Below are 18,300 nucleotides of genomic sequence, written 5' to 3'. Positions count from 1 at the left end.
TGTACAGTGAGTAATCATTCTCCACAAACACTCTGCTGTCTCCACTTTTAGTACTTTACCCTTCTGCCACAATTTTGTCAGAATCAACTCCTTCTGCTGGTAAGACTGCTTCTAAGTTCTAGGTTGCTTTCTTATAGCCAGGTTTGGAACATACACACAATGTGCCCTTTCAACTAACTCCTGCTGTGGAATACCAGTCCAGTTGCTTATTTGTGCTTTCATAACATTAGTGCAGTCTGTCCCTTCTGGCTTCTTTGGTATAGCTGAAAATCTCAGACTTTCCCTATGTGCTCATTCTTCTAATTCTATTATTTTTTGAAACATCTCTTCCTGAGCAGTCTCATATTCAGCCAGCCTTTTCTTTCTTTTGACTTCTGATTTTTGCAGCTTTATTATCTCATCTGAATATCTGTTTAAAGCTTCTTCCATTTTTTCCAGCCTCTTGTTGTGGGTGTTGATATACTCCATCAGTGTTTTGTTTATTTTAACCAGGTCTGTATGTAGTTGTCTTGTAGCTTTCTGTAGGTTACTAGAAGTCATGTATGAAGATTTCATTGCTTTTTGCGGAACAGCTGTAAAAACTCTCCCCATTCAGTGTTTCTTCCTTTTTATAGCTGATTTTTTAGGTCTTTTCTATTTCTTTATTCCTGGCATCCAGGCAGCGCAGTTACTAGCCAGTTACTGAAATTCACCCATAACACATGTCTACTGGCCTTCTCTGCTGAGTTTCTGTTTTCACACTGGGAGAGCTAGAAATAAGCTGTTACTCTATGTGCAGCCATCTTGGAAGTCCCAAAGGGAGAAACAATTTAAGCAGTAATTACTAAATTCAATTCACTATGGAAACAACAAATTTCTTTATCAGTCACATCTTCATGAGTGTACCAATGCAGATTCCTCATAAAAGTGTTCTACTGACATAGGTTGTTGAGAATACTCACTGTTATTTGTCTATCATATTACTTGCAATGCTAGACAATTTCTGCTGAGTGAAACTATAGACTGCAAGTAATATGGTAGACAAATAGTGTAACTATTATCACACCATGAAACAAATCAGCTATGTACAGATGTCAAGTGCAAACTACAAGAAAATGACAGGTCTTAATGAGATCCTAAATCCAAACAGCCACAGGAACTGTGGGCAAACCTATAATGTCCAAATTACTTTCGAAGGGCTAGTGTTATGGAAAGAACTTCACAAAACTATACCATCTTAATATGACAGTCACTTGGACATTTAACTCCCAACAATGCACAGTGACTAATATAAAGAAACTTAAAATGAAGACTGCAGGGGCAGACTAAACAGTGCAGACAAGAAAGATTCAATCATCTGATTGTCCAGTAAGTACCTCACATAGTTGGAGCATATTTTTCATCATTCTTGTTTTCAGACTTGAGTTAAAACAGTGGGCAGCATGCCAAGCTACAAATGCAAAAGCTGGGTAGACATCTTAATTAACTTGCCTTGGACAAAAGGTGTAAAAACAATTTCCAAAACAGGAGTCAGTGCCCAGCTTGTAATAATTAATGAAGGTACAGCCTGAAGGCTAGGTTGCTGTATCATAAATAACTGCTGTTGACAGCCCTCTAAGGAAACAGTCACCAGCAGTAACTCAGCTTGTAGAATGTGCCTTAAGAGGTCCCTAACAGTTCTACATGCTAAGTTATAATTAAGACCAAACAACTAGCAAACCTCTCAGAAGTGGTTAGAATTCTATCTTACTGGGAGCAAACAAAATAAAAAGTTGAACAATTTTCTTAAATTGCTGCTTACTTTTGCAAATGTGTGCAAAATGTCTCCCAAGATGGACACTAAGGATGAGGGTAATACGGAAGAAAATGAGTCTCGTCATTCACAGCAATATCTAAGATTGTTTTTAAAGCATAAGTGAATGGTTGCCAGAAACAGTAATGCTGTCTACATGGAAAACAGTGTAAGGCTTTGGACAAATATTTTGCTTGCAACTCACTTATAGATGTGACTGATAAAAACAAATTGTCATTTTCAGGTCAGAAAGGCTAAAAAATTAATTAAACATTTATTTTCTATTTCTAAAACAAAATTCAAATCTCAGTGAAGGAGGGGTCTGTTTATGATTAAAGACTACCTTTAAAGACATCTTAATAAGGGCAAAGCAAGAAAATGCATCATAAGCAATCAAAGTCTTAAACAAAGCAAATGAGAATTGAAGATATTCCAAAAATGAACCCAAAGGGGTAAAGAAAGTCTTCTCAACTCTGCAGGAGGAAAAGCTTTTCCATTTAGCCAAATGAAAATTTTGAGAAGAATGTCTTCTTGGCTTCACTCAACACTTTTAAATAAGGATGCATTAACAATTTCCAGGCTGGCAGACAAGCTGATGGTAAAGGATGATGCAGTATTTGACCAATCTGTTGAATAAGGCGGTCTTGCATGTGAGGAGGATGACAAACTCAGTGTTGAATTTCTAGCAGCAGGGAAACAAGTGTGTGTACATGTCTCTCCTAAAGTAAAGAGGGGTGAAGTTGGAAATGAATTTGTCAGCTAAAAGATTCTCTACAATCACCAGGCTCAGTGAATGTGGCATCATTAACAACCAGTTTATGAAATTGCTCTGCGCTGCCTTTGAGTTTTCTGACATAGCTGTAGAAAGCCTTATGGCTGTCTCTTGCCTGAAAGGCTATCTTAACCTTGAAATTGGCTTTATTGGACTTAATCAGCCCCCTTGGTTGCCTGTTTAGTTTGATGAGAGTTCTCACCTTTATGGGAGTTACACTTCCTGATTTTAGCTATGATTTTTTTTCCTTTTGTTGTAAATCCTATTTACATGATTTTTTTTCTTTTGTTTATTGTCACTTCACAGCAAGAGGTTCTCCTGTTCGATTCTCGGCTGGTGCGCCTTCTGTGTGGAGTCTGCATATCCTCCCGCGGTCGAGTGACATTTAAAGACATGCAGGTAAGTGCGTGCGTGAATGGGTGTGCCTTCTTTGAAAGTTGGGCATCAGGCTGGCAACTTGGCACTGTAAAAATCCACTGCCAATCATTAGCAGACCGGAGTTCCACTGTGGCGACCCCTAACCGGGAAAAGCTGAAAGATGTTGTATAGCCTGTTTAATTTGGGATGCCACCAGGGCTGCTTGTTTTTGCGGTTAGTTTACGGCTTACTTCTGGTAGATACAGCAGCATCTACACAGCCACTTACATGGCTGTACAGGGTTTCTTTGAATAGTTCTGCAAAGGCTGCTGTGTTCTCTGAGTTTGGAAGAGGACTGTATTTTGACAAACTATCACTTAATAAAAAGCCAGTTTGCCTTTGAATAGTTACTATTACTGGGGTTACCCCAGCTGATTTTGAAGGAAATAGCTTTATGGTTGGACATTACCAGGGACGGCTTATCACTGGGGGGGGGGGGGGGGTGGCAGCATTCTCCCATATTCGTGAGTATGAGGTACAGTATGTTGGAGCCTCTAGTGGACATAAACATTAACTTGTCAAGTGTGTTTGTATTTACAAAGTCCAGAAATCGCTGTGCCTGCAGATTTGAGGCCGTGTAGGATTCTCAGACTATAGAGAGGTAATTAAAGTCCAGGACATACTTGCAGATGAAGATGATACTCGTAGTCTACCAAAACGGTCCATTTAAACAGTCTGACAAAAAAAAAAAAAAAAACACTGTGACAGACCAAATTATATACAGTTCCCTGGGCCACTGCTGTTTTAAACTGTAGAAAGTATAACTTCAACAACACCTAAAAGCTGCTCCATTCTATATGCCACAACTGATGTGATAACTGAGAAATCTGACAAAAACTACAAGATATGCTGTATGTTCTTGTACTCTGTTACTTATGGACAACATTACAACAACAGTTAAAGTGGTCTATACTCCTAATGTCATATTCAGTAACGTGGCACTTTTTGTCATAAATCCAATCATCTACAACAAATATTGGACATGTAAGACTTTTCTGCACTGTATTAAAATGCAATAATCACCTAGTGAAAATGTGACGTGTGTCCATGGACTTCGTCCAACAAGATATCACAGACAAATACAGTTGAAAATAAATACAGTTGAAAATAAATAACTGGTCTTACCAAAGCTTTGTTCTCTGCAATGAAGAACAGTTCTGTCAGTGCTCTGTGTAGTGGTAGAAGGATCCCAGTGTTGTTTGACTCTTGGCACAAACTACTTTCCATGTTTGTAAAAAGTTGCCAGAGAGGTTTCAGCAAGATCAAGTTGCAATTGCTTAGACGGGGAAAAATAATTATAAATAAATATAAACAACTAGTTTCAAAACAAACAGATAAAAGGCAAGGCACATGGCAATGTTAACAGGACTGCCTTAAACTTTTTTTTTTTTTTTTTTAATATTTTCATGCTTCTAGTCCCTTTTAAATAATCACTATTTCATATAACAACTTTCCCTTGCCTTATGACAGTGAGAAAGCACCCTGATTCAGAGTTAATGCCAGTGTTACCCACAACAACTGACAAACATGAAATATGAACTGTTAAGTCCCGAACACTGAACAGGCCTGGATACACAGAGTTTTTAACAAGTCACTTAAAATGTGAACACTACTCTAGGAGAGGCATACAACTGTCACTGGCAGTAAAGAACTTTAAGCTAAGCTCCTCCAGTTACATGGAGTAGGCTTATCCCCTCTACCTCTTGGCTAAAAAGGGACTTTGGACCAGTCCACTTACCTGGCTACCAAACAGTAAATAAATAAATCAAACAGTTCAAAACTTTACACGACGAAAGCAGACATCTGAAGGACTGCAATACTTTTGTAGGCTGCATATGCCTACTGGACAAGAAATGCACAAATAACAGGCACCTATTTTAGAAGCTTAAACATAGTCTTCTTCTAGCACTGCAGGAAATGGCTACTACCGCAGGAGTACATTTCATACCCCACCCTAATGAAAATATAACAAACAAGACGGATCTTAAAATCAGTATCATATGTAAATACAGAAGAAAGATGCAGTATAAAACTTAAAATTAAACAAACAGTCTCTGTGGTGTCCCCTAGAAGTCTCACAAACCCAGTACGTCAATATACTGGGTCCAAAAACAAATAATGAGGAAACTTCTCTGTGTGGAAGATCTAAGATTCCTTAGAGTTCAGGCACCTTATAAAAACCATACTGTGACTATTCAACTTTATAACAGGTGGTATAAATAATAAAAAACGTAGCACAAGAGCAAAAGCAAGGGTCAAATCTTATATTCAAAGCCAGATACTTTTATTAGTAAAACAATGGATAAGCGCTTTCGCTAAAAAATAGCTTCATCAGATCACAATGTTTGCTTAACATAGACAGTTTAAATACTAAAGCACATGATGAGTACAATTCAAATGAACCAATCATCATCACACATCAATTAGTTCACTTAACATTTAAAGCAGCAAATACAAAACTATATCAGTGCATTCATTACTGCTACTAATCATGTAAATATATATATATATATATATAAATATATATAAAAAACTAACTCCATTTAAAAAAGCGCATCCTTTGAATACAACAAATGATAGTATAAAACTTTAATAAAAGTTTTCTTGTTGTTAAAATGCATTATAAAAATTATTTATATATATCTATTACAATTTAAAAATGACTAAATATTCTCATATCTTTATGTGTCTGCGTTTTCTAAGTACAGGTTTGATAGAGACTTTGTCATTTAGTCCTGAGCCTCTATCTGCTCTTAGCAAAATAATCCAGTTGTTTTCCTTCTCCTCTGTATATGTCATTATGTTACCTCCTCTTGCATTAGGTTCTATTACTTCTAGTACCCTAAATTGAAATTCATGTTGAGTGTTGTGTAAGACAGTGTGGTTGGCTAAAGCATTCTGTGTATTACTTTTTCTGATGTTATAAATATGCTCTCTTATCCTGTCACGTAGTGGGCGGTTCGTCTTACCCACATAAAATGATGAACATATTTTGCAAACTGCCAGGTAAACAACGTTAGGTGTCATACAATTCCCATGTGTTCTAAAATATGTTTTACCATTATCTGGATGGATAAATGTGGTATTGCTGTCAATATAACAACAAAAATTACAATGACCACATTTTTCTGTATGTCCTGAACTAACATGCTGTATAGCTTTCTTAGGATAACAGAGGAGTCTTTTTAAGTTGTTTCTGTTCCTATATATAAAAGAGGGTTCTTTGCCAACTATGTTAGAAATCTCTTCATCAGCCTTTAGTATATCCCAATGTTTACATATGATATTCTTAACTTCAAATAAGTCTGTTGTATAACTTGTTGCAAATTTGACATTCAAGGGTGTCGAAAAAATATCAGTTCTAATGATATCCTGTACTGGACCAAAATAAAGTTTACCTCTAGCATCACGTGAATTGAGGGCTTCAGTAGTGTATTGATCTATTTCACTAATTTTGTAGCCCCTATTCTTTAATCTATTTCGTAAACATGACAGATCTTTTTCTAAGCCTATTTCTGACGGATTTGGCCTAGAACATCTTAAAGATTGTCCTTTAATTATATTTTTAAAAATGTGGGGTGCGTGCATACTTGTCCTATGTAGTAACATGTTGCTGTGACAAGGTTTCCGATATACCCCTGTGTTGATGAGACCATTGTGTAACCTTTCTACATAAACATCTAGGAACACCACTTTCTCATAGGAGTATTGCATAGTGAATTTCAAACAATTTGTCAAGCTATTCATGATGTTTAAAAACTTTTCTAAGTTATCTACTGTTCCATTCCATAGAAAAAAGACATAGTCTACAAATCTACGAAAGAAGATGACATATTCCTTAAAAAACTTTTCTTTAAACAAAACTTCTTTTTCCCAAAATGCTAAAAACATGTTGGCGTAGCTGTTGGCACAAGGAGTGCCCATTGCTACGCCTTCATGTTGCTTAAAAATCTTATCATCAAACATAAACATGTTATTATAAAGCACAAGTTCAAGAAAATGGACAATCAGATCTATCAACAATTCAGAATAGTCACTACATTCTTTTAAATAATTCGTGACAAAAGTTAAACCTAGTTCATTGGGTATTACAGTGAACAAGGACTGTATATCTAGGGTGACAAAATAACAAGTATTAATATTGTCACAATGTGTGATGCATTCATAGAGGTCTACCAAAAATTGCTTTGTGTCACGTAAGACAAATTTATTTTTATTCAATATGGGTCTTAAATGCTTCTCTATGAATACTGATAAATGTTCAGTAACCCACCCTCTTCCAGATACAATGGGCCTCATTGGTGGGTTACTTAAGTCTTTATGTAACTTAGGAAGTCCATAAATTAGAGGCAACATTGGTTTCTCAACCATAAGGTATTCATAGGTATTTCTATCAATTAAATTACTTTTGTAAATATCAGTAAGGGTATCAAATACATACCTACAGGTGTCATGAACATCTGATGTATTAATGATACCATAAAATTTGTCTTGTAACATATCATGCATAGCATTCATGTAATGTTCTTTGTCCAGGACAACAACACCAGAACCTTTATCTGCTGGCCTAACTACAATATTCTTATTTAATTGCAGGTTATTCAAGCTTTTTCTTTCATTGAATGTTAAATTATCTGATTTCTTTAATTTATTATATGTCTTAGTTTCATAGTAGTGATGCAACTCTTCCTCAGTTACTTTCAAAAAAGCCTCTACTAGAGGGTGATTTACGGGTACATAATCACTAAGATTCTTGAATATAGGGCCTTCTCTGACCGTGCTATCCTTATCCCTGAAATTATATTTCAACATTAAATTTCTACAAAATATTCTTAAATCCATAATTGTATCAGTAAGGCAGCCAGTTGTCTTCGGTATATAATTCAGGCCCTTACTTAACAAAGAGATGTCAGAGTCAGTTAATTCAACAGAAGAAAGGTTGAACACTACCTTTTCTTTACCCACATTTTCTTTATCGTGGTATTGTGTAGAGAGTCTTCTGACAATTTCCTCTTTTGCCTTCCCCTGCTCATGGAACGTGACCTCCTTGGGCCTTTGTCCATGCGCATGGGTAAAGGGAGAGTTAAATTGGCATCAGCTACATGCTGATTAGCTTCCTTTGTTTTAGGTCTAACTGCTGGCTCTGAAGTAACTGAAGGTTTGTTCTTAACAACATTAACTTCAGGGTATAGATTAATGCTTTCCTGTGCGCTGGAATGCACTAACCTAATTACATCATTAGAATCATTTAATTCATTGCAAGGTGCATCACTTATTGCAATTTCTATATTATTATTTGTATTTACAATACTAGATCTCTCTTCTTCATTACTATCAGGTTGTGAGCCATAAGTAGATTTGCTATTATCTAAACCATTCAAATTAACATTATTAGGCATATTCAGACTGTCAGGAACATCTGTAGAGAACGCTGAACCTCTATTACTACCAGCATTTCTCGTATATGTATTAGTTACATTCATTCTAGTAGGTTGTACAGTATTAACATTTGTCTGACCCTCATATACATTAGTAGCTAGTCTATCATTGTTATGTCTCTGCCAAACAAACACTTGACCTAGTTTAAAATCATTCAAGTCACGTATCACTTTATTTCTTTTTTGTTGCAAAAGTTTCCGATCATAGTAAATACCTTCTTTAAAAACTTTCCAAAGTATAAATCTACTAATGATAGCAGGGAACCACAAGCTAGTTCAAGTTGAATCTTCTATATTAAAAATGCACACATAAGCGATCCAAACTGTAGTTGAAAGAAAAACAGAATTAAGTGTAGAAATTCACCATTCCATTTATATACCTGTTTAAAAACATGGGAGTGGTTTACTAGGGTAGCTATATTGTAAAAGACATTTAGCATGTTTACTTGCTAAATACCCCTCCCCCCATACACCAGTGTGATATTCACACAGTGCTGCCCAACCTTCAAGCTCTGTGATTCCAGGATATGTTAAACTAAACTTAAACTAAAAGTTAACTAAAAATTACACATTAATTGTAAAACTTCCTGAAAGCATTTCATTGTAGCATCAAAAACAAAAAGTTAACATGTCTTCAAAATTCCTTCGAAATCTTTTCTACCAACATTCAGAAACATTAACAGATTGCTTTTGTCTATAAGAACTTCAGGTTTGTGTATCGAACCACCCCTGACTCTACTTTCGGTAATTGACCTAGTGGTTATTTTCCCTGGGAAAAAAATTCACTAAAATGAGCATTTGACGAATAGAGGTTTCAATAACGTTTGAAGAAGAGGCATTTGGTGAACAGGTTGTCTAACGATGTGATATAGATCCCCTCTAAATAGTTCTTCTTACTTCTTAACCATATCTCCCTTTCTTTTATTTCTACCCAATTTTAAAACTCCACTTAAATTTTATCCCACTCCCTAGCTATATTTTCAGAAGAAATTTCTATCTTCTCTAATTAGCTCCTGAATAATTTCCATTACCCATTCCTTGAATTCCTCTCTTTTCAACAGATAGGTGGGAAGGTGCCAGTGTCTCATTTTTATTTTCTTAACCTGTGTTTTTATTTTAGTTATTATTGGCATATGATCTGAAATAGTGATTGGGTGGATAACAAAACCTTCAGTTAAATGCATAGTTCCTGAGAGATGTAAATTCTGTCTAGCCTAGCCCAGTTGTTGTATCTGGGGTTAAAAAAATATGTAAATTCACTCTGAACTCCTTGTACTGAATTCACATCTTCCATGACAAATATTTTCACAAACTTCTACAAAAGTCTAATCTCCTTTGTTATACTTTCCATTTTGGGTCGCCTAGACTCATCTTCACTGCTGTAAGTCAAATTCCAGTCCCCACCTATAAGTAATATTCCTTGCTGAAAACTGATTTCTCCCAGAATTTTCTTAAAGGAAATCTCCCCCCTCTCATACAGTTTAACTCAATCATTAGGTTTCTTTTCTCCCTACAATATGATTCCAGCATTGTGTATGTACCAGAAAAGTACATTTTTGTACACTTACCATAAATGTAGATGTTCAAGTGTATTCACTGTTGCAGTCATTACACATTTGGGTTATCTGCTTGCAGGTAGCCCTCAGTCGGCCTATTAACAAAGTCTTGGGTGTTGCGTTGGTTGCTGTCCCTTCTTCCATGACTTCAGGTCGTCAGGAGTATAAAACTTGCAGCCAACGCCATTACATCAGTTTTTCTTGCCCCAGATGTCAGGAGCCCCCTAATGGGGAGCAATTAAATATAAAATTACAATGATATACCTCCAACAAAAAAGCAAATACACCAAAAAGGCTTTTAAGCACAGTAAAGGAAAGTAGAGGTATAGCCAAAATAAGTTAGTGGGCTGGATGGGAAGGTAACCAGGACTGCAACAGTGAATACACTCGAACATCTGCATTTATAGTAAGTGTACACAACTGTACTGTGTTCTTCATGTTTCACTGTTGCAGTCATTACATTTGGGTAGATTCCCAAAGCTATGGTTGGGAGGAGGAATTTAGGTAGTATTAGGTCCAGCTATAAGGCCCTGCAAGACTGCAGTGGCAAAGCCAGCTCTGGATTTAGAGAAAATTGGCAAATGATAATGCTTGGTGAAAGTATGTACAGAACTCCAGGTAGCACCTTCTAGGATGTCCCTGGTAGGGACACCTCTGAGAAAGGCTGTAGAGGTAGATGCAGCCCTGGTGGAGTGAGGTCTGATCCCCTGGGGGATAGGTTTTCCGTGGTGCTTATAGCAGAAATGAATGCAATGGCCTATCCATTTAGAAATGGTTTGCTTTGAAATAGCCTTCCCCTCCACCCCTGCAGCAAATGCCACCAATAGTTGTTCAGATTTCCTTTGAGGTTTAGTCCTGTCCAAGTAGAATCTAAGTTGTCTGTGCACATCTTAAGGAATGCAGTATCCGTTCCCCTTTGTTCTGTGGATTGGGAAAGAAGGTTGGCAAATGAATGGACTGATTAAGAGCCACACTGGATACCACCTTGGGCATGAAGGATGGATTGGTTCTGAGGGACACCCTGTCCGCATGAAAGATGATGAAAGGCTCCACTGTCATAAGGGCCTCTAATTCAGATACCCTTCTAGCTGAAGTGATTGCCAAAAGAAAAGCTGTTTTCCAAGAAAGAAATTTTAAGTCTGCAGTAGCAGCTGGCTCGAAAGGAGGTAGCGTGAGTTTCTCCAAAACAAAGTTAAGGTCCCAGGCTGGTGTTGGAGCTCTCTTGGGTGATCTCAAATTTTTGGCCCCTCTGAGGAACTGCTTCAGCAGTGGATGAGAGAAGAGGGGAGGTTCTGTGTTATAATGAGCTGAAATGGCTGAGGCGTGGATTTTAATGGAGGAAAAAGACAAACCCTTATGAAGCATTTCAGTTAAGTATTGTAAAATCTGAGGTAAATTGGGCACTGCTGTGCTCATCCCTTGAGATTGGTTCCAGGCACAGAATCTTTTCCATTTTTCAGCATAAGATTTTCTAGTACTAAGCCACCTTGCCTCTAAAATGATATCCATCACATGTTTACTGAGGGATGGTAAAGGAGAGATTATGCAATTATAGCCAGGCTGCAAGGTTCAGTGTTAGAAGCTGAGGGTGCAGAATCTAGTTCTCCTGCTGAAGCAACAGTGAAGGAAGTCTGAGGCAGGTACCATGGGGGTAACCGTGACGCACTGCGCAGGAGGGGGGTAACAGTGTTGGCGCGGCCAGTCTGGAGCAATCAAAATCATCCTTGGTTTGTCCGGTTTGATTTTTAGTAGTACTTTGGGGAGCAGAGGCAGAGGGGAGAAGGCATAGACTGATAGGTTTTTCCAGCTGAAGGATAGAGCATCCACTTTCCAGGAGTCCTTGTGCAAAATTTGTCCAACTGGTAGTTCTGGGGAGAGGCAAACGGGTCTATATCTGGGCTCCCCCATTTGCTTGTCAACATGTTGAAAATCCTTGGCTCCAGTTTCCACTCGTGTGGGTCCATGAGGTTTCTGCTTAGTCCGTCTGCCAGTGTATTTAAATTTCCTGGCAGGAACTGAGCTTGTAGGTGCACTTGGGAGCTGAAGGCTGTGTTCCACAATGCCATGGAGAGTCTGCAGAGGGGGTAAGAATGTGTACCCCCCTGCTTGTTTATGTACCACATAACAGTGGTGTTGTCCATCTTTACCATTAGTTGTCCTGGAAAAATGTGGTCCTTGAAGGCTGTCAGAGCATTCTGTACAGCTAACATTTCTTTTTGATTAATATGCAGGTGCATTTGATTTGGGTTCCATTTGCCCTGAATGCACTTTCCTGCCAGGTGAGCCCCATGCACAGTCTGATTAAAAATGAACTTGTGTGACTCAGGGACCCTGTAGTATCTGTCAGGTTTTCTGGGAGCAGGAGGCAAAGAATCAGGGGCCAAACTAGATTCCAAAAAAACATCATCAACAATTTCTAGTACAGGAGGAACAGGTAAAGGTCTATGCTGAGGTAGGAGTAAGAAATCCCTAAGCCTCTTTTTTGAATCAAAAAAATCCTTGCTTTCCCAGTGGAAATTCTCCCTTAAAGTATGTAAGGTTTCCCCAAAAGAAAAATCCTCTGGAGGGGAAGCAGAGGGAATGGAGTCCTCTGCATCAGAATCTTCATAAGTAGATAAGGGCAAATCCAGATCATCAGAAAAAACAGAATCCTTGTCAGAAGATTCATAAATAACTTCATTCCTAGGCCTCTTAGAAGGGGGGGGCTACCCCAGATTAGAGTTATTAGATCTTCAGCCATTCTTATCATTTATTTTTTAGGCATAGAGGCCTAAACATGTGGCTTGGGCATCGTTTTTTAGGCATGGTTCGAGATTTAGGCCTAAGTGAAGGAGGAGTCGGTTTAATATGCAAGTCCGTAGGCCTGAATACACCCTCAGAGGCTGGTGACTGCACAGCAGATCTGGACCTATCCAAGGTAGAGATATCTGCGGGTTTCATAGTTGAAGCATCTCTCGGCATACCGGACTCTGAATGGTTCTCAGTAGAGGCCTGCGAATCAGAAGTAGCGGGTATCAGGGGCTGCGAAAGCACCTCACTGAGTACCGGCGAACTGGCGACTGGCTTAGGAGAGGCGTTGTCGGCAGTTTTGGACCACGGCGGCCTGTCTCTGTCTTTATCTTTGTATTTTTTCAGAATCCCGGTAGTCGAATAGCTAACCGACATCTCAGAATAATTAAACCGAGAACCGAAATATTTAGAGGCGAAAATATACCGGCGACGGATAGTGCGTTGATTAAATAAAGCACAAAACCTACAGCAAGGAACGTCGTGGTCAGGGCCCAGGCAAGGAATACAGTACGAATGAAAATCTTTGTGAGGTATTTGCTTTCCACAAGTAATGCAATTATTAACTTTTACTGACATCGGTAAGGAGTAAGAAAAAGTTTCCCCAATGGGATACTTAGCTTTAGTTGAAGACTTCGGTTCTGAAACTCGAAAATGAAAATTTCAGGAGTCGGCCGACCGCACTTGTGAACTGCTTCTGCTTCAGGCACCGCACAGCAAGAAAGACTGATGTAATGGCGTCGGCTGCATGTTTTATACCCTTGATGACCTGACGTCAAGGAAGAAGGGACAGCAACTGACGCAGGACCCAAGACTTTGTTAATCAGGCCGAATGAGAGCTATCTGCAAGCAAATAACCCACATGTAATGACTGCAACAGTGAAACACGAAGAACATCCTGCTTGTAGTTTTTAAAACTTTTATTTCCTTGCATTGGAGTCAAAGGAAGGGAAAGCCCCCAACTTTTGTTAAAACTCAACTTCTCACATACTTTGCAGAGAAATTCGTCTCCACCTGCATGACATATCATAGACACAGTTAAATCTGTAGTTTACCCTGTCTGGTACTGCTGTCGATCTTAGATGGGTAATTAATCCTGCTAATGTCAGGAACACTGCAGCTAATATAAAAAAAGACAGAAAACTGTGGAATTCTTTCCACTGTTTTTATTGCAGAGGGGAGGAGAACTTAACACTCCCCTTTCATAGCAAAACAAAGCAATTAGATCAATCAGGGGGTTTAAAGGCAATTGTCAACTCCTCTGACAACTTTACATAAGCAACAATACGGTATTGAAATTCTAAGCTTTAAATGTTATTTATAATAGTTTCTTTTAAGATAACTTAACAGTAGCAGCAAAGATTTCTGCGAGATTTAAAGAAAAGTCAGTAAATATTTTTTCTTGTAAAGTATAAATACATTTACCATTTACAAGCCCCCCCCCCTTGCGAGCGCGCGCACACACACACGCACACACACACAGGCCAGAACTGCAGAATGAGAGTCAGTTGGGAACCCTATCAACTAGGTGCACTGATACTGTTAATAAAAAGGTCCTTTGTGCTTTGTGTGACATCCTTCCAGACAACAACGCATATCCGGTGCATGCAGATCCATTGTAAGAGATTGCCACTGACTTTGAGTCAGTCCTTGTATTGTCAGAGAGCAACCATAACATACAGCTGAATTTACTTTAACATACATTTACTATTAGCCCTTGCATTAAGAACACTAAAAAAGTAAATCAGAAGTAAATGCATACGCACACATACACACACTATATATATATATATATATATATACATATATATATATATATATATATATATATATATATATATATATATATATATAGTGTGTGTGTGTGTGCGCATACAATATATTATTTATAATAAATAACATAGTATAGCTAAGCATTATTAATGTATACATTCTAGTAAATGTTGCTCAATGATTTAGTCTGTCACTGACACACATTGGCTGTGTGTTCCACATGCAATCTTGGTCAATGTCTTCTTGACAGTATTGTTTTTATTTGTACTGATAGGTGCATTTAATAATTACCTTTGCCAGTGTAGCTTATGTTGTGGCTGAAAAGGGTCCTGGGACCAGTTCACTTTTCTGGTTACCAAAGTATAAATAAACATGAAATAGAAAAAAGGAGGGGGAGCATGACCGAAATAATTGAGGAACTAGTAAAGCACATTTCAAGTCTGCATCATTCATGAGAGAGAACAATCCCCGCACTGAAGGCATTGGGAAGTAGCAGACAGACTAAGTTTACAGTCCTACTACTTGTCACTTGTAAATGTACAGCAAGGATTATTTACTGCAGTGAGAGTTTTCACACCTCAGAATGAGAATATGGGGGAGGGTTTATCAAGTTTGTTAGGACTCTCACAAAAAAAAAATGATCTGCTTTCTTTTGCTGCAAGTAGCTAACAGCTACTTATAGGCTAGAACAAGCTCTGACAGACAGATAAATGAGGCTCAGTCAGGTAAACAGAGAAGCAGCTCTTTTACAGAAGGTGTGTTTAGATGACAGTACTTCACAGTCCTGCCATTATATTTTAATGGCATGAGAAAACAGCACCACTTCCTTATTTCTGGCATGAGTCATATAAAGAGGACTTGAAATGTATTCTGGGAAGAAGGAAGGAAAGCTAGAAAATAAGATCACGTTACCAAGGCAGGCCCCATCATCCGCCATTTTGACAGAAGCACACTAAAATTGTAAAAGAAGCACTTTGAGTGATTTTGAGGCATTAAAATAGCTCAAAAACAAAGATGCAATGAAAAAAAAAATTTTTTTTGAGTTCCAAAGTGGAGTTTTCCTTTAAGATCCATTATAGGAGTTTTAGGAACATAAATACACGCCAGTGTAATCCTCCTCCCTTGTCAGCAGCCCCTTACTGCAACAAATCTACTGTCATCATCTTTTTTTTTATCCTGATGATCACTATTGGAACTCCTTTTGCAATTTTTGTAAGTACTCCTCTTTTCCTCTGTCCCACATATTCTGCTGAATAACTATCCTGAAAACCTTTCTTCATCAAAGTCATATGCTCAGTTCTTTCCAAGTGTGTCTCCTATAGCATAGCTACCTGCACTCTACATTTTTTAATATACTTCACTACTTTTTATATTTATCTGTGAGACCATTGACATTTAAAGACATTACAGAAAACATCACTACATTAAAAGTTATTATTCTCACCTTTTATGAATAACAGAGATGGCCTGCACCTCTGTCACCCCTGGGATTCCGGATACTGGCTAAGGTTCTTGCCGCCCCTATAGTGCCTTTTTTAGGCAAGGTGCAAATGACAAATTCACCACCATAACAGGAACAGGCGAGCAAAAACTGAGGGTGATGCTACTCAATGCTAGAAGTCTAAATCCCAAAATGCACTCACTCGAGGCACTCCTTAAAATGGAGAACATTGATATCTGTGCAGTGACTGAGACCTGGTTCAAGGCTGCAGAGAGCACCCCTGCACTACCAGGCTATAACTCATACCACACGTTTCGGCCATGTAACCTGGACCGGAACACCAAAGGCGGAGGTGTGTCTATATTCATTAAGGATATCCACACCTCCAGGCTAGTTGCTCAGCATAATGCAGCCGAGGTTATCCAAGTGCAACTAACTCTGGGCAAAACTGCAATCCAAATTGCAGCTTGCTACAGATCACCCATCATGCCCCAGGATTCCCACTCCTCTTTACTTGATGTACTGGAAAATATTAGGGTTCAACCAAACACCATAATAATGGGCAATTTCAACTATCCCACCATTAACTGGGAAAACTACTCATTTACCAACTCCTTCGCTCAACGCTTTCTGGAATTCATAAACTCCAATGCCCTGGATCAACTTATCCACACCCCCACCAGGGGCAACAATATCCTAGATCTAGTCATTACTAATATGAGTGACTGGTGTTCCACACCTGAAGTCAACGCCTCATTGGTCCGATCCGACCATAAGCTAATTACCCTACATATCCACATCCTGTCTCCACCCCCTATTAAGGAAACCATGGTAAAAAATTTCTCCAAAGCCAACTTCATGCTTCTTAAGACAGAAGTGGTGAACTTCATGACACCCATGCAGATGGATAATACAGTTACGACTACTAAATCCTACACAATTGCACTTTATAAGCACTTACATGAGTGCATGGATCGTGCTATCCCAAACAGAACCAAGACGCTATCCTCCAAAAAAAGGAAGCCAATCTGGTGGTCCCCTGCCATAAACAAACTGTACAACAGAAGGAAAAAACTCTTGCAAAAGAGAGCAAAATCCCATGAGTGGAGGAGCTCACTGGTCAGCCTCAGTAGGAAGCTGCGATCCCTGATAAAATCCTCTAAAGCTAGTTACGAAAACAAAATCGCCACAGATTCTAAAGACAACCACAAAGTATTCTATAGCTATGTCAAGAATCTCAATGGCAACACTCAGATCTGCTCTGAGTTACAGCACAATGGCACTAAATATACAGACCCAACTGATATTGCCAACATCCTGGCAGATAGGTTCAGTGCTAACTTTATCCCCCTCTCACCCCCTAAAGAGCCCATCTCTATACTGGAAGAATGCAAAGTTCCTGTAATCACAGCTGCACAGGTAAAAACCACACCCTCCAAAGCCAAGAACACAGCATCCATGGGACCAGACAACATCCCAGGCTGCGTTCTACACGAACTACAGAATGAAATGGCACCCCACCTAAGTACCATGTTCAATCATAGCCTCACCTCAGGCTTTGTGCCTGCTGAATGGCACACAGCAACGGTTATCCCACTCCACAAGGGGGGAGTCATCACGGACCCTGGGAACTACCGCCCCATTAGCCTGACGAGCTTGGTCTGCAAGGTCATGGAACTTATAAACAAAGACATTATCTCCAAACTCTGGATCCCACCCAGTTCGGTTTTGTAAAAGGCAGATCATGTCTCCTAAACCTGAAAGACTTCTTTGAAGCAGTCACCAAAGCCGTAGACAAGGGTAAGGTGGTTCACACAGCCTATCTAGATCTTGCCAAGGCTTTCGACACCATCCCCCACTCTGGAATTATAGATAAACTCACTAAACTAGGTATAAATCCCTATGTCACAAGATGGGTTGCCAACTGGCTCACTGACAGAACCCACACTGTGAAAGTAGTAGACTCCAAATCCAACTTAAGACCAGTGACAAGTGGAGTACCACAAGGCTCAGTCCTGGGTCCTCTCCTGTTTGGTATCTACTTCTCTGAAGTACAGGCTAACACAGAAGGTCTTTGGCTAAATAAGTTCGCAGATGACTGCAAACTAGGAGCCATAATCGAAACTCCTAACGATGTGGACATCCTACAAAAGGGACTCACTGAGACAGATGTCTGGTGTTAAAGCCATGGCCTCAAGGTCAATGCCAAAAAGTGCATTGTCATCCCCTTTGGTAAAAACTCTGTACCCATGAACTACAACATAGGCGGTAGTATACTTAACACCGAAAGTGTGATAAGAGACCTTGGGACACAGGTGGACAGTAGTCTCTCCTTTGATAAACAC

At 38.9% G+C, this 18,300-nt stretch overlaps 1 protein-coding gene across 1 annotated transcript in view; it reads right to left on the bottom strand.

Moving 5' to 3' along the window:
- The window catches only part of ZZEF1 (zinc finger ZZ-type and EF-hand domain containing 1), a gene marked incomplete in the record, with an annotated part of 3,903,331 nt that overhangs the window by 203,413 nt on the left and 3,681,618 nt on the right, over positions 1–18,300 (bottom strand). The window contains 1 exon segment of the mRNA XM_044082903.1: positions 4,086–4,236. Within this exon segment, the coding sequence (XP_043938838.1) occupies positions 4,086–4,236 (151 nt within the window).

The sequence above is a fragment of the Protopterus annectens genome, chromosome 9.part0 (genome assembly GCF_019279795.1).
Source record: "Protopterus annectens isolate FY-2018-M chromosome 9.part0, PAN1.0, whole genome shotgun sequence".
Classification (NCBI taxonomy): domain Eukaryota; kingdom Metazoa; phylum Chordata; order Ceratodontiformes; family Protopteridae; genus Protopterus; species Protopterus annectens.
The sequence above is the reverse complement of the archived record's forward strand: the minus strand, read 5'-3'. Positions and strand labels throughout refer to the sequence as shown.